General features: G+C 62.6%; 1 protein-coding gene across 1 annotated transcript in view; it reads right to left on the bottom strand.

Moving 5' to 3' along the window:
- Window positions 1–24,446, bottom strand: part of LOC139586880 (histone deacetylase 6-like) — a gene marked incomplete at its 5' end in the record, with an annotated part of 32,174 nt that extends 7,728 nt beyond the window's left edge. Inside the window, 19 exons of the mRNA XM_071420547.1 lie at window positions 69–218; window positions 1,922–2,111; window positions 3,484–3,552; window positions 4,164–4,297; window positions 5,884–6,052; window positions 7,616–7,744; window positions 9,090–9,312; window positions 10,480–10,547; window positions 10,810–10,913; window positions 13,477–13,566; window positions 14,323–14,370; window positions 15,552–15,617; window positions 17,467–17,563; window positions 18,463–18,531; window positions 19,937–20,014; window positions 21,350–21,443; window positions 23,033–23,078; window positions 24,261–24,300; window positions 24,392–24,446. Of these exons, the coding sequence (XP_071276648.1) occupies window positions 69–218; window positions 1,922–2,111; window positions 3,484–3,552; window positions 4,164–4,297; window positions 5,884–6,052; window positions 7,616–7,744; window positions 9,090–9,312; window positions 10,480–10,547; window positions 10,810–10,913; window positions 13,477–13,566; window positions 14,323–14,370; window positions 15,552–15,617; window positions 17,467–17,563; window positions 18,463–18,531; window positions 19,937–20,014; window positions 21,350–21,443; window positions 23,033–23,078; window positions 24,261–24,300; window positions 24,392–24,446 (1,919 nt within the window). The remainder of the gene's footprint in view (window positions 1–68; window positions 219–1,921; window positions 2,112–3,483; window positions 3,553–4,163; window positions 4,298–5,883; window positions 6,053–7,615; window positions 7,745–9,089; window positions 9,313–10,479; window positions 10,548–10,809; window positions 10,914–13,476; window positions 13,567–14,322; window positions 14,371–15,551; window positions 15,618–17,466; window positions 17,564–18,462; window positions 18,532–19,936; window positions 20,015–21,349; window positions 21,444–23,032; window positions 23,079–24,260; window positions 24,301–24,391) is intronic.
- Between the last annotated feature and the right edge of the window lie 262 nt (window positions 24,447–24,708).

Raw genomic sequence — 24,708 nt, forward strand, 5'->3', positions numbered from 1 at the left:
TGCCCCCCTCCTCCCCCAAAGGGACCCCCAGACCCCCCCAGCCCCTCTGACCCCCCCGGGCCCCTCACCTCGAGCAGCAGCACCAGGCGCCCCCCCGCCAGCCCCCCCAGCATGTGGGTCATGAGGCCGAAGGTCTGGGGGGACACCAGGCACCCCCCCAGGGGGTCCCCCCGGCCCGCGTCGAACCCGGCCGAGACCAGAACCAGCTCCGGCCCAAACTGGGGGGGCACAGAGTCAGGGGGGGCCCAACAGCTCTAAACGGGGGGCACGGACACCCCCAGAGGGGAACTGGGACCCCCAAAGTGTCACAACCTCCCCACGGGACCCCAACAGCCCCAAACGGGGGGCACGGACACCCCCAGAGGGGAACTGGGACCCCCAAAGGGAGCCGGGACCCCCCCAAAGGGAACAGGGACCCCCCAAAGGGAACTGGGACCCCCCAAAGGGAGCAGGGACCCCCAAAGGGAGCAGGGATCCCCAAAGTGTCACAACCTCCCCAACAGCCCCAAGAGCTCCAAATGGGGGGCACAGACACCCCCAAAGGGGGCTGGGACCCCCTCAAAGGGAGCTGGGACCCCCCCCCAAGGGAGCAGGGACCCCCCCAAAGGGAACTGGGACCCCCCCCAAAGGGAACTGGGACCCCCAAAGGGAGCAGGGATCCCCCAAAGGGAACTGGGACCCCCCCAAAGGGAGCTGGGACCCCCCAAAGGGAGCAGGGACCCCCCCAAAGAGAGCAGGGACCCCCCCAAAGAGAGCTGGGAGCCCCCCACGGGACCCCAACCCCGAAATGAACCCAAGAGCCCCAGAAAGGGTCCCCCCCACCCTTAAACCACAGCCAGACCCCCCCAAAGGAGCCCTGAGCCCCCCCAAACAACCCTGAACCCCCCAGCCCCCCCCAAACCCCACTCCTGTGCCCCCATTCTGACCTGGCACGCCATGGGCAGCACCAGCCCCCAAACCCCAAACAACCCCAAACCCCAAATAACCCAAACCCCAAACCCCAAATAACCCAAACCCCAAACCCCAAATAACCCCAAACCTGGCACGCCACGGGCAGCACCAGCCCCCAAACCCCAAACCAGCCCCAAACCCCAAACCCCACCCTGAAACACCAGCCCCAAAGCCCAAAGCCCAAATCAGCCCCAAAGCCCTCCAAACCCCAAACCCCAAACCCTGTTCTGACCTGGCATGCCACAGGCAGCACAAGTCCCCAAACCCCAAACCCCAAATAACCCCAAATAAAACCCCCAATAACCCCCAATAACCCCAAATAAAACTCCCAATAACCCCAAACCTGTTCCCACCTCGCACGCCATGGGCAGCAGCAGCCCCCAAACCCCAAACAACCCCAAATAACCCCAAATAAAACCCCAAATAACCCCAAATAACCCCCAATAACCCCAAATAAAACCCCAAATAACCCCCAATAACCCCAAATAACCCCAAATAAAACCCCAAATAACCCCAAATAAAACCCCAAATAACCCCCAATAACCCCAAATAAAACCCCAAATAACCCCAACCCCGTTCCCACCTCGCACGCCACAGGCAGCAGCAGCCCCCAGATAACCCCAAATAACCCCAATAACCCCAAAGCCGTGTCCCCACTGTCACCTGGCATGCCACGGGCAGCAGCAGCCCCCAAACCCCAAATAACCCCAAATAAAACCCCAAATAACCCCAAATAACCCCCAATAAAACCCCAAATGACCCCAACCCCGTTCCCACCTCGCACACCACGGGCAGCAGCAGCCCCCAGATAACCCCAGATAACCCCAAATAACCCCAAATAAAACCCCAAATAACCCCAATAACCCCAAACCCCATTCCCACCTCGCACGCCACGGGCAGCAGCAGCCCCCAGATAACCCAAATAACCCCAATAACCCCAATAACCCCACAGCTGTGTCCCCATGCCCACCTCGCACGCCACGGGCAGCAGCAGCCGCGCCATCGCCGCCAGGTACTCGGGGTCCCCCACGCGGGGCCCCCCCCAGGCCACGTTCAGGGTGAAGCCGCGGCCGGGGCCCCTCCCCCGGCGCCACGGGGACCCCCCCGGGCCCCCCGGGAAGAAGGAACCGTCCCGGCGGTGCAGGGACACGTACAGGACACTGCGGGGACAGGGGACAGGTACAGGAGACTGCGGGGACAGGGGACAGGTACAGGACACTGTGGGGACACGCGGGGACACGTACAGGACACTGCGGGGACAGGGACAGGACACTGCGGGGACAGGGACAGGGACAGGAGACTGCGGGGACAGGGACAGGTACAGGAGACTGCGGGGACAGGGGACAGGGACAGGACACTGTGGGGACACGGACAGGACACTGTGGGGACAGGGGACAGGTACAGGAGACTGTGGGGACAGGGACACGTACAGGACACTGTGGGGACAGGGGACAGGTACAGGAGACTGCGGGGACAGGGACAGGACACTGCGGGGACAGGGGACAGGTACAGGACACTGCGGGGACAGGGACAGGACACTGTGGGGACAGGGACAGGACACTACGGGGACAGGGGACAGGACACTGTGGGGACAGGGACAGGACACTGTGGGGACAGGGACAGGACACTGTGGGGACATGGGACAGGTACAGGACACTGTGGGGACAGGGACAGAGACAGGACACTGTGGGGACACGTACAGGACACTGTGGGGACAGGGGACAGGTACAGGACACTGTGGGGACAGGTACAGGACACTGCAGGGACAGGGACAGGGACAGGACACTGCGGGGACAGGGACAGGACACTGCGGGGACAGGGGACACGTACAGGTACAGGTACAGGACACTGCAGGGACAGGGACAGGGACAGGACACTGTGGGGACAGGTACAGGACACTGCAGGGACAGGTACAGGACACTGTGGGGACAGGGGACAGGGACAGGACACTGTGGGGCGGGGGCGGGGGCCAGGAGGAGACCCCAGAGTGACCCCAAAACTGACCCCAAAACCAACCCTGGGACCCCGGAACTGACCCTGGGACCCCAAAACCAACCCAGGGACCCCAAAACCGACCTCAACCCCCCCCAACATCCCAAACCCCCCCCTGCAGACCCCAAATCCCTCCAGGGCACCCCAAAACCCCCCCGGATCCCAAACCCCCCTGGGTATCCCCAAACCCCCCTGGGTACCCCAAACCCCCCTGGACACCCCCAAACCCCCCCTGGACACCCCCAAACCCCCCAGGGTACCCCCAAACCCCCCAGGACACCCCCAAACCCCTCCTGGGTACCCCAAACCCCCCAGGACACCCCTAAACCCCCCTGGGTACCCCCAAACCCCTCCTGGGTACCCCCAAACCCCCCAGGACACCCCCAAACCCCTCCTGGGTACCCCAAACCCCCCTGGGTACCCCCAAACCCCCCAGGACACCCCTAAACCCCCCTGGGTACCCCCAAACCCCTCCTGGGTACCCCCAAACCCCCCAGGACACCCCCAAACCCCCCTGGGTACCCCCAAACCCCTCCCCACCTGGGGTCCTCCTCGAAGATCTCCTGGGTGCCGTTGCCGTGGTGAATGTCCCAGTCCAGGATCAGCACCCTGGGGGCACGGGGGGGTTTGGGGGGGCACCAGGGGGTCCCCAGCCCCCAAAACCCGCGGCTGAGGGGGGTCCCCAGCCCCCAGACCCCCGTATCCAAAGGGGGTCCCTGTACCTGAGGGGGTCCCGAGCCCCCAAACCCCCGTGCCTGAGGGGTCTCTCATACATGAGGGGGTCCCCCAGGCCAGCCCCCCATACCTGAGGGGTCTCCCCTTACCTGAGGGGGATCCCCCAGCCCCCCATGCCTGAGGAGGGGTCCCCCTGTACCTGAGGGTGGTCCCCAGCCCCCCATATCCGAGGGGGGTTCCCCATATCTGAGGGGATCCCCCAGCCCCACTGTCCCCGGTACCCTGAAGGGGGTCCCCAGCCCCCCATACCCGAGGGGCTCCCCCATTCCCCCCATACCTGAGGGGAGCCCCCAGCCCCGTTTCCCCCATACCCGAGGGGCTCCCCCATTCCCCCCATACCCGAGGGGCTCCCCCGTTCCCCCCGTACCTGAGGGGCTCCCCCGTTCCCCCCATACCCGAGGGGTTCCCCCAGCCCCATTCCCCCCATACCCGAGGGGCTCCCCCGTTCCCCCCATACCCGAGGGGCTCCCCCGCTCCCCCCGTACCTGAGGGGGGTCCCCGCCAGGCTCTGCGCGTGCCGCGCCGCCACCCCCGCGTTGTTGAAGAGGCAGAAGCCGCCGGCGGAGCCCGGCCGGGCGTGGTGCCCTGGGGGACGCAGCACGGCCAGAGCCGAGCGCACCTGGGGGGCACCGGGGGCGTCAGGGGCACCCCCGAACCCCGCCGGGAACCCCGAACCCCGCCGGGAACCCCGAACCCCGCTGGGGACCCCCGAGCCCCACGGGCACCCCCGAACCCCACGAGGACCCCAGAGCCCCACGGGGACCCCCGAACCCCGCCGGGAACCCCGAACCCCCTGTGAGCCCCGAACCCCCCAGAGCTCCCCCAGATCCCACTGGCACCCCCAAACCTCATGAGACCCCAAAACCAGGGATCATCCTAAACCCCACAGAGATCCAAACCCCACTGGGACCCCCAAATCCCACTGGGACCCCCAAGCCCTACAGACACCCCCAAATCCCACTGGTACCCCCAAGCCCTACAGACACCCCCAAACCCCACAGACACCCCCAAACCCCTTTGAGACACCCCTGACCCCCCCGTGCCCCCCCAAACCCCGGCGGGACCGGGGGAGCCAAGCAGGGCTCAGACCCACAGACCCCCCCGTGCCCCCCCCGTGCCCCCCTTTTCCCCCCAGTACCCCCCGTTCCCGCTTTGCCCCCCTGAGCCCCCCGAGCCCCTCGTGCCCCCCATGCCACCGGGTGGGTGATGGAGCCCCACCCATTGGGGTGATGGGGCAGCACCCCAAAATCCCCAGAGCCCCCCGTGCCCCCCATCACGATGGCTCAGCCCCCCCGTGCCCCCCCCGAACGGCCCCTTTGCCCTCCCCTTTGCCCCCTGTGCCCCCCCGTGCCCACCTGCCCCCCCAGCACTGCCCCCTTTGCCCCCTCTCTGTGCCCCCCCGTGCCCACCTGTCCCCTCTGTCCTCCCCATGCCCCCCTGCCCACCCTGTCCCCCTCTTTTGCCCACCTGCCCCCCCAGCATGGCCCCCTGTCCCCCCCCATTTGCCCCCCCCGTTTCCTCACCTGCCCCCCCAGCAGGGCCCCCTATCCCCCTCCCCATGTCCCCTGCCCCGCCCATTTGCCCCCCCTGTCCCCCCCCTTTTGCCCATCTGCCCCCCCAGCAGGGGCCCCTGCCCCATGCCCCCCCCTGCCTCCCCCAATTTGCCCCCCCCATTTGCCCCCTGTGCCCCCCTGTCCCCCCCATTTGCCCCCCCCATGCCCACCTGCCCCTCTTTGCCCCCATTTGCCCCCCCCGTTTCCTCCCCTGCCCCCCAGCACGGCCCCCTGCCCCCCCCCATTTGCCCCCCCTGTCCCCTCCCCCTTTCCACACCTGCCCCCCCAGCACGGCCCCCTGTCCCCCCAGCATTTGCCCCCCCATTTGCCCCCCCCATTTGCCCCCCGTCCCCTCCCCATTTGCCCCCATTTGCCCCCCTGTCGCCCCCCCGTTTCCTCACCTGCCCCCCCAACAGGGCCCCCTATCCCCCCCCACATGTCCCCTGTCCCCCCAGCACGGCCCCCTGTGCCCCCCCCGCCCCTCCCATTTGCCCCCATTTGCCCCCCTGTCCCCTCCCCATTTGCCCCCCCTGTCCCCTCCCCCATTTGCCCCCCCCATTTACCCCCCCTGTGTCCTCACCTGCCCCCCCAGCACGGCCCCCATTTGCCCCCCTGTCCCCCCCCCCCCCCATTTGCCCCCCCGTTTCCGCACCTGCCCCCCCAGCACGGCCCCCGCGGCCGCGCACGCCCCCCCCGCGGCCAGGCGGGCGGCGCGGAAGGAGCGCGGGCAGAGGAAGAGGCTGGGATAGCGCTGGGACAGCGCCCGCAGCTCCCGCGGGGACAGAGCCGCGACACGGGACAGCGCCCGCACGTGGGAGCGCCTGCGGGACACGGGCACGGCCTCAAACACGGACAGGGACACCCCAAACACAGACAGGGACACCCCAAACACGCACGGGGACACCCCAAACACAGACAGGGACACCCCAACACAGGGAGACCCCAACACAGGGAGACCCCAAACACGCACGGGGACACCCCAAACACACACGGGGACACCCCAACACAGACAGGGACACCCCGACACAGGGACAGCCTGAAACACGCACGGGGACACCCCAAACAGAGGGACACCCCGACACAGGGACACCCCGACACAGGGACACCCCAACACAGGGAGACCCCAAACACAGCCAGGGACACCCTGAAACACGGCCAGGGACAGCCCAACACAGACAGGGACACCCCAACACAGGGACACCCCGACACAGGGACACCCCAAACACGCACGGGGACACCCCAAACACACACAGGGACACCCCAAACACGCACGGGGACAGCCCAAACACGCACGGGGACAGCCCAAACACGGCCAGGGACACCCTGAAACATGGCCAGGGATACCCCAAACACAGACAGGGACAGCCCAAAACAGGGAGACCCCAAACACGGCCAGGGACACCCTGAAACACGGACAGGGACACCCCAAACACGCACGGGGACACCCCAAACAGAGGGACACCCCGACACAGGGAGACCCCGACACAGGGAGACCCCAAACACAGCCGGGGATACCCCAAACACAAACAGGGACACCCCAACACAGGGACACCCCAACACAGGGAGACCCCAACACAGGGACACCCCAAACACAGCCGGGGACAGCCTGAAACACGCACGGGGACACCCCAAACACAGGGAGACCCCAAACACACACAGGGAGACCCCAAACACACACAGGGACACCCTGAAACACGGCTGGGGACACCCCAACACAGGGAGACCCCGACATAGACAGGGACAGCCTGAAACACGGACAGGGATACCCCAAACACAGACAGGGACACCCCAACACAGGGACACCCCGACACAGGGAGACCCCAACACAGGGACACCCCGACACAGGGAGACCCCAACACAGGGACACCCCAACACAGACAGGGACACCCCAAACACACAGACAGGGATACCCCAAAACAGGGACACCCCAACACAGACAGAGCCCCCCCAAGGACCCCCCATGTCTCCATCTGGACCCCCAGACCCCCCAATGACACCCCCAGAACCCCCCAGGCCTCTCCATTTGACCCTCCATGATCCCCCCCCCATCCCTCCAGACTCCCCATGATTCCCCTGGGACCCCCCAGGACCACCCCAAATGACCCCCCCAGAACCTTCCCTGTCCCCCCCAGGACCCCCATGAGCCCCCAGGCCCCCAGTGTCCCCCAGAACCCTCCAGGACCCCCCTGTACCCCCCATGTCCCCCCCAGGACATCCCCACGATCCCCATGTCCCCCCAGACCTGCACATGACCCCTCCCATGAGCCCCCCAGGCCCCCATGACTCCCCCGGGACCATCCCAAGATGACCCCCATGACCCCCCCAGGCCCCAATGTCCCCCAGACCCCCCCGTTTCCCCCCTGGGTGTCCCCGGGGTCCCTCACGTGTGGCAGGCGCGCAGCTGGCGGTGGCTGGCGGGCCGGGCGGGCACGGGGAGGCAGCGCTGGGCCAGCCCCAGCTCCTGCAGCCGCTGCAGCACCCGCGGCAGCCGCTGCGGGGACTCGGGGTGGTGGCTAAAGGGAAATACACAAAATAACCTGAAATCACCCCAAAATAACCCCAAAACCACCCCCGGGGCAGGCGCTGCGGGGACTTGGGGTGGTGGCTGGAATATAACACACAAAATCACCCCAAAATGAACCCCAAAATAACCCCGGGGCAGGCACTGCGGGGACTCGGGGTGGTGGCTGGAATATAACGCACAAAATAACCCCAAATGAACCCCAAAATAACCTCAAAATCACCCCAAAACCACCCCCGCGGCAGGCGCTGCAGCACCCGCGGCAGGCACTGCGGGGACTCGGGGTGGTGGCTGTGATAAAAACACACAAAATCACCCCAAAATGAACCCCAAAATAACCTCAAAATCACCCCAAAACCACCCCTGGGGCAGGCACTGCAGGGACTCGGGGTGATGGCTGCGATAAAACACACAAAATAACCCCAAAATGAACCCCAAAATAACCTCAAAATAACCCCAAAATGAACCCCAAAATAACCTCAAAATAACCTCAAAAAAACCTCAAAATAACCCCAAAATGAACCCCAAAATAACCTCAAAATAACCCCAAAACACCCCTGCGGCAGCCGCTGCGAGGACTCAGGGTGGTGGCTGTGATAAAACACACAAAATAACCCCAAAATAACCCTAAAAATATCCCCAAAACACCCTCGAGGCAGGCGCTGTGGGGCCTCGGGGTGGTGGCTGGAATATAACACACAACCCCAAAATAACCCCAAAATAACCCCAAAAATACCCCCAGGACAGATGTCACAAGTGTGTCCCAGCCCTTCCCTCACCTGTCCCAGGTGTCCCTGTGTCCCTCACCTGTCCCAGGTATCCCTGTTTCCCTCACCTGTCCCTGTGTCCCCGTGTCCCTCACCTGTCCCAGGTGTCCCTGAGCCCCTCACCTGTCCCTGTGTCCCCCTTCACCTGTCCCAGGTGTTCCTGTGTCCCTCACCTGTCCCAGGTGTCCCTGTGTCCCTCACCTGTCCCTGTGTCCCTCACCTGTCCCAGGTGTTACTGTGTCCCCCCTCACCCGTCCCAGGTGTCCCCCCCTCACCTGTCCCCGTGTCCCTCACCTGTCCCAGGTGTCCCCGTGTCCCTCACCTGTCCCAGGTGTCCCCCCCTCACCTGTCCCCGTGTCCCTCACCTGTCCCAGGTGTCCCTGTGTCCCTCACCTGTCCCTGTGTCCCTGTGTCCCTCACCTGTCCCAGGTGTCCCTCACCTGTCCCTGTGTCCCCGTGTCCCTCACCTGTCCCAGGTGTCCCCCCCCTCACCTGTCTGAGGTGTCCCTCACCTGTCCCAGGTGTCCCTGTGCCCCTCACCTGTCCCTGTGTCCCTGTGTCCCCCCTCACCTGTCCCAGGTGTTCCTGTGCTCCTCCATGCGGGGGTCGTACACCAGCCCCACCCGGGCTCTGCTCGGGGTATCCGGGGGGGGCTCCAGGGGGTTCCCCTCCCCCTCCTGCTCCTCCTCCTCCTCCTCAGCTTCATCCTCATCCTCCTGCTCTTCCTCCTCCCCAGCTTCCGCCTCCTCTTCCTCTTCTTCCTCTTCTTCCTCCTCCTCCTCCTCCTCGCTCTCTGTGGGGGGGGTCTCCTCAGGGGGGGCACCCCAAATATCCCCACCCCAACTTTGGGGTTCCCAGAGAATGTTCTGGGGGTCCCTGAGGGGGTCCCCAAGGGGGTCTGGGGGACCCTGAGGGGCTTTTGGGGTGTCTGAGGGGCTTTTGGGGTGTCTAGAGAGGTTTGGGAGTGTCTGAGGGGGTTTAAGGATTTTTGGAGGAGTTTTGGGGTGTCTGAGGGGAGTTTGGGGTTTTGGGGGGCAGTTTTGCAGTTTTTGGGAAGGTTTTTGGTTTTTGGAGGGGTTTTGGGGTGCCTGGAGGAGTTTTGGGGTGCCTGGAGAAGTTTTGGGGTGTCTGAGGGGGGGTTGGGGTTTTGGGGGGCAGTTTTGCAGTTTTTGGGAAGGTTTTCGGTTTTTGGAGGGGTTTTGGAGGTGTCTGAGGGGGGTTGGGGTTTTTTGGAGGGGTTTTGAGGTGTCTGAGTGGGTTTTGGGGGTGTCTGGGGGGGTCTCTGAGGGAAACCAAGATGGCGGCGAGCCAATATGGCGGCCTAGCAACCAAGGTGACTCCTTAGCAACCGGGCCTAGCGCACCCCCCAAAGCCTGGGCTCAGTTTTGGGGGGTTCAAAGGGCTCCCCCCCCCAACCCAGGATTCCAGGGTGTCCCTGTGGGATTTTAGGATGTCCGTTTGGGATTTCAGGGTGTCCCTGTGGGATTTTGGGGTCCCTCCTCAGATTTTATGGTTTTCCCCAGGATTTTGGGGTGCCCCCGAGATTTTGGGGTGTGCCTGTGGGATTTCGAGGTGTGCCTTTGGGATTTTGAAGTCCCCTCGGATTTTGGAGTCCTTTTGGGATTTTGGGGTGCCCCCCGGGATTTCGGGGTGCCCATGTGGGATTTCGGGTTGCCCCTGCAGGATTTCAGGGTCCCCTCGGCATTTCGGGTGTTCCTGCGGGATTTCGGGGTCCTCCCTCAGATTTCAGCCCCCCCCCGGGATTTCGGGGTCCCTGTGGAATTTGGGGGGGTCGCTGTGGGATTTCGGGGTGCCCCCTCAGATTCCGGGGTGTCCCTTTGGGATTTTGAGGTGTCCCTGTGGGATTCCGGGGTCCACCCCGAGATTTTGGGGCCCCCCCGGGATTTCAGGGTCCCTGTGGGATCTCGGGGTGCCCCTGGGATTTTGGGGTTCCCCTCACCGAAGCTCTGCAGGCAGCCCCAGTAGCGCTGCTGGACGCTCAGCGTGCGGGCAATGCTGGCCAGGCCGCTGGGGTGGGGGGCACACGGAGCTTTTGGGGCGCTGGGGGCACCCCCAAACTGCCCCCAGCACCCCCTGGACCCCCCCTGAGCCCCCCAAAACCCCCCAAATCCCCCCCCCCCCATACCCCCAGCACCCCAAAAGGCTCCCCAAGGCCTCCAACCCCCCCAGGTGCCCCCAAATAATCCCCAGACCCCCTAAACCCCCCCAGCACCCCAAACCCCCCCAGGACCCCCCAATCCCCCCAAACCTCCCCCCTGAGCCCCCTCACCTGGGGGTGGGGGCGATGGGCCCGAGGGGGTCCCCGGGGTCCCCCAGCAGGGTCCGCAGCACGGCCCCCACCCCCCCCGGGGACGCCCCCAAATCCGGCCCCCCCTGCGGAGAGGGGGGTCAGGGGGGGCCCACGGAGCCCCCGGCACGGGGCGGGCACGGGGCCCCCCCAAACTAACAGCACCCCTAAAAGAAACAGCCCCCCAAAAAGAAACAGCACCCCAAAACAGCCCTCCAAAAACAGCACCCCCGAAAACAAACAGCACCCCAAAAACAGCACCCCAAAAACAGCACCCCCGAAACAAACAGCCCCCCAAAAACAGCACCCCTAAACAGCCCTCCAAAAACAGCACCCCAAAACAGCCCTCCAAAAACAGCACCCCTAAAAGAAACAGCCCCCCAAAAACAGCACCCCAAAACAGCCCTCCAAAAACAGCACCCCTAAAAGAAACAGCCCCCCAAAAACAGCACCCCTGAAAGAAACAGCACCCCAAAACCAGCACCCCTAAAAGATACAGCCCTCCAAAAACAGCACCCCCGAAACAAACAGCCCCCCAAAAACAGCACCCCTAAACAGCCCTCCAAAAACAGCACCCCAAAATAAACAGCCCCCCAAAAACAGCACCCCAAAACAGCCCTCCAAAAATAGCACCCCTAAAAGAAACAGCCCCCCAAAAACAGCACCCCCCGAAAGCAAACAGCCCCCCAAAAACAGCCTCCCAAAACCAGCCCCAAACAGTCCCAAAAACTATCCCGAAACAACCCCCTAAAACCAGGCCCCAGAAGCAGCACCCCAAAAATGGCCCAAACACAGCCCCCCAAAACAAACAGCACCCTGAAACAAACAGCACCCCAAAACCAGCCCCAAAAACAAACAGCTGCAAAATAAACCCGCCGCAAAACAGCCCCCCAAAACTGACAGAAACAGCCCCCCCAAAAACAAACAGCCCCCCAAAACAGCCCCAAAACAAGCAGCCCCAAAAAGAGCCCCTAAACGGCCCCAAAACTGCCCAAGCAGCCCCCAAAGCAGCCCCCAAAGCAGCCCCCAAATACCCCACACATCCCCTATAACCCCTACAGCCCTATAGCCCTAGGCACCCTATAGGCCCCGCCCCTAGAGCCCCAAATCTCTCTAGGGCCCACTCCTATAGCCCCCTGGTCCCATGGCCCCTATAGCCCCTATAGCCCTACAGCCCCATACCCTATAGCCCCTATAGCCCCTACAGCCCCCATACCCTATATCCCTATAGCCCCTATAGCCCTACAGCCCCCATACCCTATACTCCGATAGCCCCTACAGCCCCCTTACCCCCATATCCCCTACAGCCCCTGCCCCTATGGCCCCCTTACCCTATTCCCCTATAGCCCCTATAGCCCCCATACCCTATACCCCTATAACCTCCATACCCCTAGAGCCCCCTAGTCCCATAGCCCCTACAGCCCCCTTACCCCCACATCCCCTACAGCCTCTATAGCCCCTATATCCCTACAGCCCCTATAGCCCCTATATCCCTACAGCCCCTATAGCCCCCATACCCTATACCCCTATAGCCCCTATATCCCTACAGCCCCTATAGCCCCCATACCCTATACCCCTATAGCCCCTATATCCCTACAGCCCCTATAGCCCCCATACCCTATACCCCTACAGCCCCTATAGCCCTACAGCCCCATATCCCCTATAGCCCTATATCCCCCTTACCCCACATCCCCTACAGCCCCCACCCCTATGGCCCCTATAGCCCTATATCCCCCTTACCCCATATCCCCTATAGCCCTATATCCCCCTTACCCCACATCCCATACAGCCCCCATAATCCCCCTACCCCTCTAGTTCCCATAGTTCCTCTATCCCCCACACTCCCTCCATCCTCTGTATCCCCATACCCCTGTACATCCCCAAAACTGCTCTATCCCCACACTCCTACACCCTCCACATTCCCTCCATCCCCTATATATCCTCTACACCCCCTATACCCCTGTACATCCCCTATATCCCCCATACTCCTTTATCCTCCACATTCCCTCCATCCCCTATATATCCTCCACACCCCCTATACATTCCCTATATCCCCTATATCTTCCATACTCCTTTATCTTCCACATTCCTCTCTATTCCCTATACATCCCCCACACCCCCCTATACCCCCTACACCCCCTATACCCCCCATATCCCCCCACACCCCTATACCCCCCATACGCCCCCTATATCCCCTACAACTCCCCATTCCCCGTATACCCCCCTATATCCCCTATACTTCCCCATAGCCCCTATATCCTCTATACCCCCCTATATCCCCCATACATCCCACATACATCCCCCATACATCCCCCCATACGTCCCCTATATCCCCCATACATCCCCCCATACGTCCCCTATACCCCCATACATCCCCCTATATCCCCCATACATCCCCTGTATTCCCCATACATCCCCCCTATATCCCCCATATGTCCCCTATATCCCCCATACGTCCCCCATACGTCCCCCATATGTCCCCCATACATCCCACATACATCCCCTATATCCCCCCTATCCCCCATACATCCCCTATATCCCCCATACATCCCCATACATCCCCCATACATCCCCTATATCCCCCATACATCCCCTATACATCCCCTATACCCCCCTATATGCCCCATACATCCCCCATATCCCCCGTACCTGCAGCAGCAGCAGCAGCCGCCCCCGGCCCAGGGCCGAGAGCAGGTGAGTGAGCAGAGAGAACCCGGCTGGGGACACGCCCAGGGCACCCTGTGGGACCAGAGAGCCTATAGGGACCCTATAGGGACCCTATAGAGACCCCCAGGGCACCCTGTGGGGACCAGAGACCCTCTAGAGACCCTCGAGACACCCCGTGGGGATCAGAGAGCCTATAGAGACCCCCAGGGCACCCTATAGGGATCAGAGACCCTATAGGGACACTATAGGGACACTAGAGATACCCTATAGAGGCCCCCAGGGAGTCCTGTGGGGCCATGGGAACCCTATAGGGACACTATAGGGACACTACAAGGATCCCTATGGGGACACAGGAACCCTACAGAGACACTATAGAGACCCCCAGGGCACCCTACACAGACCAGAGACCCTATAGAGACCCTACAGAGACACTATAGGGACCCTAAAGAGCCCCAGAGACCCCCAGGGAGCCCTGGGTGTGGGGGTGTTACAGACCCTATAGAGACCCCACAGAGACCCCAGAGAGCCCCTACAGAGACCTCATAGAGACCCAGAGAGACCCCACAGAGACCCAGAGAGACCCCCAGGGAGCCCCAGAGACCCTCCCAGAGACCCCTGGTGGCACCAGGGGGCTTTGAGACCCCCCCCCAGAGCCCCCCCAGCATCCCATAAACCCCCACCCCCCCCCCCAGACCCCACAAACCCCTCTGAGACCCCCCCCCATACCCCCAAATCCCCCCTGTACCCCCAAATCCCCCCTGTACCCCCAAATCCCCCCGTACCCCCAAATCCCCCCCGTACCCCCATACCCCCAAATCCCCCCCGTACCCCCAAATCCTCCAGCGAAGCCTCGACCAGGACGAGCTGGGGCTGGAACTGAGGGGACACCATGGGGTCAGGGGATGGGACCCCAAAACCCCACACTGACCCCAAAGTCCCCCAACAGGGACCCCAAAACCCCACACAGACCCCAAAATCCCCCAACAGGGACCACAAAACCCCACACAGACCCCAAAATCCCCCAACAAGGACCACAAAACCACAGGGACCCCAAACCCTCACAGGGACCCCAAACCCACAGGGTCAGGGGAATGGGACCCCAAACCTGCAGGGACCCCAAATCCCAACAGGGACCCCAAACCCAGACCCCAAACCTGCACAGGGGCTCCAAACCCACACAGGGACCCCAAAATCCCCACAGGGACCCCACAATCTCCACAAGGACCCCAAACCCGCCGACAGACCACAAACCCCCCCACCAGGGACCCCAAACCCACAGGGACCCCAGACCCATGGGGTCAGGGGATGGGACCCCAAACCTGCAGGGACCCCAAAACCCACAGACCCCAAACCCACCCACAGACCCCAAACCCACACAGGGATCTCAAACCCACAGGGACCCCAAACTCATGGGGTCAGGGGATGGGACCCTAAACCTGCAGGGACCCCAAAACCCTACAGGGACCCCAAACCCACCCACAGGGACCCCAAACCTGCAGGGACCCCAAAACCCCACAGGGACCCCAAACCCACCCACAGGGACCCCAAACCTGCAGGGACCCCAAACCCCCACAGGGACCCCAAACCCACAAAGACCCCAAACCCACCCAGGGTCCCCACACCCACTGACCCCAAAGTCACACCCAGGGACCCCTGTCCCAAGGAGGGACCCCAGCCCCGAGGAGGGACCCCAGCCCTGAGGAGGGACCCCAGTCCCCAAGGAGGGACCCCTGCCCCAAGGAGGGACCCCAAACCCAAAGAGGGACCCCAAGCCCCAAGGAGGGACCCCTGTCCCAAGGAGGGACCCCAAACCTGAGGAGGGACCCCAAACCCAAAGAGGGACCCCAACCCCAAGGAGGGACCCCTGTCCCAAGGAGGGACCCCTGTCCCAAGGAGGGACCCCAACCCCAAGGAGGGACCCCAAAGTCACACCCAGGGACCCCAGCCCCAAGGAGGGACCCCAGCCCCAAGGAGGGACCCCTGTCCCAAGGAGGGACCCCAAACCCGAGGAGGGACCCCAAACCCAAGGAGGGCCCCCAAACCCCCCAGGGCCCCACCTGCAGGGCTATGGGCAGCAGGAGCTGGAAGGCGGCGGCGGCGAAATCGCCATCAGTGACAGCGGCCTGGGGACAACACGGGGCCACACGGAGCCTGTGGGACCCTACGGGGACCCCTATGGGGACCCTAGAGAGCCCTGGGGACCCTATAGAGCCTATGGGGACCCTACAGAGCCCTACAGACCCCTATAGAGCCCCTGGGGACCCTACAGAGCTCTAGAGAGCCCCTGGGGACCCTATGGACCCCTAGGAACCCTATAAGCCCCTACAGACCTGCTGAGGGCCCTAAAGAGCTCAGGAGAGTCCTGTGGACAATCCCCTATAGCCCCTATAACCCCATAGAGCCCCCCCATAATCCCCTATAGCCCCTATAACCCTATAACCCCATACAGCCCCCCCATAATCCCCTATAGCCCCCACCTCTATAACCCCATAGAGCCCCCCCATAATCCCCTATAGCCCCTATAACCCTATAACCCCATACAGCCCCCCCATAATCCCCTATAGCCCCCACCTCTATAACCCCATACAGCCCCCCCATAATCCCCTATAGCCCCTATAACCCTATAACCCCATACAGCCCCCCCATAATCCCCTATAGCCCCTATAACCCTATAACCCCATACAGCCCCCCCATAATCCCCTATAGCCCCCACCCCTATAACCCCATAGAGCCCCCCCATAATCCCCTATAGCCCCCACCCCTATAACCCCATACAGCCCCCCATAATCCCCTATAGCCCCCACCCCTATAACCCCATAGAGCCCCCCCATAATCCCCTATAGCCCCCCGCCCCTATAACCCCCTATAGCCCCCCTTAATCCCCTATAACCCCTACAACCCCATAGAGCCCCCCATAATCCCCTATAGCCCCCACCCCTATAACCCCATAGAGCCCCCCCATAATCTCCTATAGCCCCTATAACCCTATAACCCCATATAGCCCCCCATAATCCCCTATAACCCTATAACCCCCATAGAGCCCCCCATAACCCCTTATAGCCCCCCACCCCAATAACCCTATATAGCCCCCCATAACCCCCTATAGCCCCCCACCCCATAATCCCCTATAGCCCCCACCCCTATAACCCCATATAGCCCCCCCATTCCCTATAGCCCCTATATCCTCCATAGCTCCACACCCCAACAGCTCTTCCCTGTCTTCTATATCCCCTTTAAACCCCCCAAACCCCATAGCCCTATAACTTGTCCCTATAGCCCCATAACCCCATAACCTGCCCCTATAGCCCCGGCCCCTACAGCCCCATAACCGGTCCCTATTACCCCATAACCTGTCCCTATAGCCCCTGTCCCTATAGCCCCATAACCTGTCCCTATAGCCCCTGCTCCTATAGCCCTGTAACCTGCTCCTATAGCCCCATAACCTGCCCCTATAGCCCCATAACCTGCCCCTATAGCCCTGTAACCTGCCCCTATAGCCCTGGCCCCTATAATCCTGTAATCTGTAACTATAGGGCCCCTACAGGGCTCCTATAAGGCCCCTGTAACCTGCCCCACATCTCCTATAGAGCCCATAGGTACCTGCTCCCCGTGCAGCTCCACACTGAACCCCTGTGTAACCCCTATAGATCCCCTATGGATCCCCTATAGATCCCCCATAAATCCCCTATAGATCCCCCATAAATCCCCTATACGATCCACAGGCACCTGCTCCCAGCAGAGCTCCATGGTGAACCCCTTCCTATAGATCCTCTATAGAACTCCTACAGCTCCCCATGGATCCCCCACAGATCCCCTATGGATCCATACCTGTTCCCATTGCAGCTCCACACTGAACCCCTCTCCATCCCCCATAGATCCCCTATATGACCCCTATATAACCCCCATAGATCCCCTATCTAACCCCTATATAACCCCCATAGATCCCCTATCTAACCCCTATACAATCCATACCTGTTCCCAGTGCAGCTCCACACTGAACCCCTCTCCGGGGCCGTCCCCGGCGCTCGGGGGGGGCTCCCGGCCCCGCTGGGCCCCGAAGTACAGAACACTGGGGAGAGACCAGTACGGACCAGTATGGACCAGTATGGACCGGTACGGACCAGTATGGACCAATACCAACCAGTACGGACCAGTACGGGCTGGTACGGACCAGTATGGACCGGTATGGACCAGTATGGACCAGTACAGACCGGTACGGACTAGACCAGTATGGACCAGTATGGATGAGTACAGACCAGTATGGGCTGGTACAGACCAGTATGGACCAGTACCAACCAGTATGGACCAGTACAGACCAGTATGGGCTGGTACAGACCAGTATGGACCAGTACCGACCAGTATGGACCAGTACAGACCAGTATGGATGAGAATGGACCAGTATCGACCAGTATCGACCAGTACAGACCAGTACGGACCAGTACGGACTAGACCAGTATGGACCAGTATGGACCAATACAGACCGGTACGGACCAGTATGGACCAGTGTGGACCAGTAGACACCAGTACGGACCAGTATACACCAGTATGGACCGGAACGGACCAGTATAGACTGGTATGGACAATACGAACCAGTATGGACCGATATGGATCGTACAGACCAGCATGGACCGGTACGGACCAGTATAGACCGGTATGGACCAGTATGGACCAGTTAGGGACCAGTACGAACTGGTATGGACCAGGACCCCCAGTACAGAATGCTGGGGAAGGGGAGAGAGCCTGGGGCACAGCCCAGTATGGACCAGTGCTCCCAGTATGGCTCCCAGTATGGCCCCAGTGCTCCCAGTATGGCTCCAGTGCTCCCAGTATGGCCCCAGTGCTCCCAGTATGGCCCCAGTATGGCCCCAGTGCTCCCAGTATGGCCCCAGTGCTCCCAGCATGGCCCCAGTGCTCCCAGTATGGCTCCCAGTCTGTCCCCCCAGTGCTCCCAGTATCCCCAGTACCCACCTGGGGTCCTCCTGGAAGATCCGGGCCAGGCTCCGCCCGGGCCGGGGGCTCCAGTCCACGATCAGGACCCTGGGGGGGGCAGGGCTGGGACCCCAAATACCCCCCAGACACCCCAAAACCACCCAAAACACCCCAAATACCCCCCAGACACCCCAAAAACACCCAAAACACCCCCAAAACCACCCAAAACACCCCAAATACCCCCCAGACACCCCAAAAACACCCAAAACACCCCCAAAACCACCCCAAACACTCCAAATACCCCCCAGACACCCCAAAACCACCCAAAACACCCCAAAATCACCCCCCAAAAACCTCAAAACCACCCCCCAACAACCCAAACATCCCAAAACAACCCCAAACAACCCAAAAACCCCAAAACCACCCCAAACAACCCAAAAACCCCAAAACCACCCCACATCCCTCCCAGAAAGTGCCCAATGTCGGGGGAGCTGGGACCCCTCAATTCCCCCTGGGACCCCCCCTCCCCCCATTGGTGCCCCCCCTCAGGGTACCCCCCCCTCCACTGATGCCCCCCCATGCCCCCCCCAGTTTTGCCCCTGTCCCCGTTGTTGCCCCCCCACCGTTGATGCTCCCCCCGTTATTGCCCCCCCATTGATGCCCCCCTTCCCAGTGTTACCCCTCGCCGGTTTTGCCCCCCCCATTGTTGCCCCCCCACCCCAGTTTTGCCCCTCCCCCCGTTGTTGCCCCCCCCCCCGTTGTTGCCCCTCCCCCATTGTTACCCCTCACCGGTTTTGCCCCTCCCCCCATTGTTGCCCCCCCCCCCCAGTTTTGCCCCCCCGTTGTTGCCCCCCCCAGTGTTGTTGCCCCTTCCCATGGTTGCCCTCCCCCCGTTGCTGCCCCTCCCCCATTGTTCCCCCCCCGTTGTTGCTCCTCCCCCCATTGCTGCCCCCCGTTATTGCCCCCCTGTTGTTGTCCCTCCCCCGTTGTTATTGCCCCCCCAGTGTTGTTGTCCCCCCGTTATTGCCCCCCCGCTGTTATTGCCCCCCCCCGCTATTATTGCCCCCCCCCGTTGTTGCCCCCCTGTTGCTGTTGCCCCCTCACCGCTGCCCCCCCCGTTATTGCCCCCCCGCTGTTATTGCCCCCCCGTTGCTATTGCCCCCTCACTGCTGCCCCCCCATTGTTATTGCCCCCCCCCAGTGCTGTTGCCCCCCCGTTGCTGTTGCCCCCTCACCGCTGCCCCCCCTGTTATTGCCCCCCGCCGCTGTTATTGCCCCCCGCCGCTGTTATTGCCCCCCCGTTGCCGTTGCCCCTCACCGCTGCCCCCCCGTTATTGCCCCCCCCCGTTGTTATTACCCCCCCGTTGTTATTGCCCCCTCACCGCTGCACCCCCAGCTGTTATTGCCCCCCCCCCGTTGTTATTGCCCCCCGTTGTTATTGCCCCCCCGTTGTTATTGCCCCCCCGTTGTTATTGCCCCCCGTTATTGCCCCCCCGTTGTTATTGCCCCCTCACCGCTGCACCCCCAGCTGTTTCTGCGCCACCCGGGCGGCCACGGCCGCGGGCTGGGGGGGGTCCTGGGGGTCCTGGGGGCTGCGGAGACACCGGAGAGACCCTGGGGGTCCATGGGGAGCCCCACGGACACCTGGGGAGCCCTAGAGAGCCCCATAGACCCCTATGGAACCCTATAGAGCCCTATGGAACCCCACGGACCCCAATGGAACCCCATGGACACCTGTGGATCCCTATAGAGCCCTATGGAACCCCATAGAACCCCACAGACCCCTATAGAACCCTATAGAGCCCTACTTGCCCCACAGACCCTGCGGGTCCATAGGGAGCCCCACGGACACCTGGGGAGCCCTATGGAACCCCATGGAACCCCATGGAACCCCACAGACCCATATAGAACTCTATATACCCCTGTGGGACCCCACGGACCCCTATAGAACCCTATGTACCCCAATGGATCCCTATAAACCCCGATGGAACCCCATGGACCCCTGTGGGACCCCTATAGAACCCCTATGAATCCATGTGGAACCCCACAGACCCCTATGGAACCTGTACCCCGTTTCCCTCACCCCGTACCCCATTTCCCCCCCCCCCGTACCCCGTTTTTGCCCCCCGTACCTGATCAGGGCCGCCCCGTACCCCATTTCCCCCCCCCCGTACCCCGTTTTTGCCCCCCCTGTACCTGATCAGGGCCCCCCTGTACCCAATTTCCCCCACCCCGTACCCCAATTTCCCCACCCGTACCTGATCAGGCCCCCCCGTACCCCGTTTTTGCCCCCCCCCGTACCCCATTTTCCCCCCCCGTACCCCATTTCCCCCCCTGTACCCCATTTTTCCCCCCCGTACCCCGTTTTTGCCCCCCCCGTACCCCATTTTTGCCTCCCCGTACCGCATTTCCCCCCGTACCCCATTTACCCCCCCGTACCCCATTTTTACCCCCCCGTACCCCGTTTTTGCCCCCCATACCCTGTTTCCCCCCGTACCCCGTTTTTACCCCCCCTGTACCCCATATTTGCCCCCCCGTACCCCGTTTTTGCCCCCCCGTACCCCATTTCCCCCCGTACCCCATTTTTGCCCCCCCGTACCCCATTTTTACCCCCCCCGTACCCTGTTTCCCCCCGTACCCCATTTCCCCCCCGTACCCCGTTTTTGCCCCCCCCGTACCCCATTTTTGCCTCCCCGTACCGCATTTCCCCCCGTACCCCATTTACCCCCCCCGTACCCCATTTTTACCCCCCCCCGTACCCCGTTTTTGCCCCCCATACCCTGTTTCCCCCCGTACCCCGTTTTTACCCCCCCTGTACCCCATATTTGCCCCCCCGTACCCCGTTTTTGCCCCCCCCGTACCCCATTTTTACCCCCCCCGTACCCCGTTTTTGCCCCCCCCCGTACCCCGTTTTTACCCCCCCGTACCTGATCAGGGCGGCCCCGTTGCGCAGGGCCCCCCCAGCACCGCCTCCAGCAGCGCCAGCGCCGCCCCCACGGCCCCGCGGGGCCCCGACAGCGCCTGGGGAACCCCGAAATCAGCGGGGGGGGAACCCCGAGATCAACGGGGGGACCCCGAAATCAGGGGGGAACCCAAAACGGGTGGGCGTGGGAACCCAACCCCCAACATCAACGGGGACACCCCGAAATCAACGGGGGGGAACCCCGAAATCAACGGGGGGAACCCCGACATTAACGGGGGGACCCCAACATCAACGGGGGGAACCCCGAAATCAGCGGGGGGGAACCCCGAGATCAACGGGGGGACCCCGAGATCAACGGGGGGGACCCCAACATCAACGGGGGGGGACCCCGACATCAACCAGGGGGGAACCCCGAAATCAGGGGAGGAACCCCAACATCAATCGGGGGACCCCGAAACGGGGGGGGGAACCCCAACATCAATCGGGGGGGAACCCCAAAACAGGGGGGGGTACCCAAAATCAGGGGGGCCTCGAGCCCCCTGGGGTACCCCCAAAATCAGGGGAGACCCCCCCCCCCCACCATGGCACCCCCAAAATCACAGGGGGCCCAAAGGGGGGAGAGAGCCCCAAAACCCCGGGGGAGGGGGCAAGACCCCAAAACGGGACCTGAAATGCCCGGGGGGGACCCCAAAACCCCAGAGGGGAACAGAGGGGATGGGGGGACCCCAAACTCCTCAGGGAGACCCCAAAACCCCCACGGAGGGACCCCAAATCAAGGGAGAGACCCCAAAACCCCCCATGGAAGAGACGTGGGGTCAGGGGGGACCCCAAAACTCACGGGAGGGACCTGGAATCAAGAGAGGGACCCCAAAACCCACAGGGGGACCCCAAAACCCTATGAGACAGACCTGGAATCAGGGGGGACCCCAAACCCCACAGGGGGACCCCAAACCCCCTCTGGAAAGGACCCAATCTCAGGGGGACCCCAAAACATCCATGGGAGGGGTCCCCAAAACCTCAAGGAGAACCCTAAAACCACCCAGGGACCCCCCCCAGGTGTTTGGGGGACCCCAAAACCCCCAGTGAGACCCCAAAACCCCTCCCTGAGGGTCCCTGGTGGCTGGGAGGGGACCCCAAACCCTCCCGGGGGTCTCAGGGATTTGGGGACCCTCCCTTGGGTTCTCAGGGATTTGGGGACCCTCATGGGGGTCTCAGGGATTTGGGGACCCTCATGGGGGTCTCAGGGATTTGGGGACCCCCAGGACCCCAAATTCTCCCCGAGGTCTGAGGGATTTGGGGACCCCAAACCCCCCTTGGGGTCTCAGGAACTTGGGGACCCCAAACCCTCCTGGGGTCTCAGGGATTTGGGGATCCCCCTGCTGTGGTCTCAAGGATTTGGGGACCCCAAACCCCCCTTGGGGTCTCAGGGATTTGGGAACCCCCCCAGGACCCCAAACCCTCACGGGGGTCTCAGGGATTTGGGGGACCCCCAACCCTCTTGGGGTCTCAGGGATTTGGGAACCCCCCCCAGGACCCCAAACCCCCCCTTGGGGTCTCAGGGATTTGGGAACCCCCCCAGGACCCCAAACCCTCACGGGGGTCTCAGGGATTTGGGGACCCCAAACCCCCCTTGGGGTCTCAGGGATTTGGGGGACCCCTCCCGACCCCGCCATCGGGGGGCGCTCACCGGGCCGGGGCTCTCGGGGGGCTCCAGCTTCGCCACGAACGCGGGGCTGGGGGACCCCAAACCCACCCTGAGGGGCCGGCCTGGGGTCCCCAGAGCCCCCCCAAATCCTGGGAGACCCCCGGGGCTCCCCAAACCCCACAGAGACTCCCCAGAACCGCCCAGACACCCCCAGTGCTCCCCAAATCCCCCCAAACTCCCCCCAAATCCCCCTCAAATCCCTCAGAGATCCCCCAAATCCCCCCCAAATCCTTTGGACCCCCCCCCTCAACTGCACCCCAAATCCATCCCAACCCCCCCTCCCAGATGACCCAAATCCTCCCAAAATCCCCCCCAAATCCCCCAAAATCCCTTAGACCCCCCTCAAATCTTCCCCAGACACCCCCTTGCCCCCCAAACTCCCCCCAATCACTTGAAGCCCCCTCAAACTTCCCCAAATCCTCAGAGATCGCCCAAATCCCCCCAAATCCCTCAAACCTCCCCAAATCCCCCCCAAATCCCCCCCAAATCCCTCAGAGATCCCCCAAATCCCCCCCAAATCCCTCAAACCTCCCCCAAATCCCACCCAGTTTCCCCCCCTAAATGCCCCCACATCCCCCCAAAATCCCTCAAACCTCCCCCAAATCCTTCCCAATTCCTCCCCTAAATGCCCCCAAATCCCCTCAACCCCCCCGATCCCTCAAACCTCCCCCAAATCCCCCAAATCCCCCCCAAATCCCTCAAACCTCCCCCAAATCCCCCCAGATCCCCCCCCAAATCCCTCCCAAATCCCCTCAAACCTCCCACAAATCCCCCCCAAATCCCCCTCAAATCTCTCAAACCTCCCCCAAATCCTTCCCAGTTCCCCCCTTAAATGCCCTCAAATCTTCCAAATTGCCCCCAAATCCCCTCAACCCCCCCAAACCCCCCAAACCTCCCCCAAATCCCCTCAAACGTCCCTCAAATCCCCCCCAAACCCCCTCAAACCTCCCCCCAAATCCCCCCAGTTCCCCCCCTAAATCCCCCCAAATCCCCCCCAAACCTCCCCCAAACTCCCCAAATCCCCCCTAAATGCCCCAAATCCTCCCCAAATCCCCTCAACCCCCCCAAATCCCTCAAATCCCCCCAAACCCTCCCCAAATCCTCTCAAATGTCCCTCAAATCCCCCCCAAATCCCCCCAGTTCCCCCCTAAATGCCCCCAAATCCCTCAAATCCCCCCCAAAACCCCCAAATCCCCAACCCCGTTCCCACCTGTGCACCAGCAGCAGCTCCTCGTCGCTGCCGGGCGGCACTGGGGGATTTGGGGGTGTCAGGGGGGGTCCCCAAAATCTGCAGGGACCCCCCCAAAGGGGAGGGTAGGGGACCCCGGGTTTGGGGCTCACCTGGACGGGGACGCAGCGCTGGAACAGCTCCTGCAGGGCCGGGCCCCCGGGGGGGCTGCGGGACCCCAAAAACACCGGGGGGACCCCAAAGGTCAGCGGGACCCCAAAAACACCCGGGGGACCCCAAAAACACCGGGGGGACCCCAAAGGTCAGGGGGGACCCCAAAAACACCCGGGGGGACCCCAAAAACACCGGGGGGACCCCAAAGGTCAGGGGGGACCCCAAAAACACCCGGGGGGACCCCAAAAACACCGGGGGAACCCCAAAAACACCCGGGGACCCCAGAAACACCCGGGAACCCCAAAGGTCAGCGGGG

This window comes from Agelaius tricolor, unplaced genomic scaffold, assembly GCF_023055355.1.
Source record: "Agelaius tricolor isolate 1412-34295 unplaced genomic scaffold, bAgeTri1.0.p SCAF_148, whole genome shotgun sequence".
Taxonomy (NCBI): domain Eukaryota; kingdom Metazoa; phylum Chordata; class Aves; order Passeriformes; family Icteridae; genus Agelaius; species Agelaius tricolor.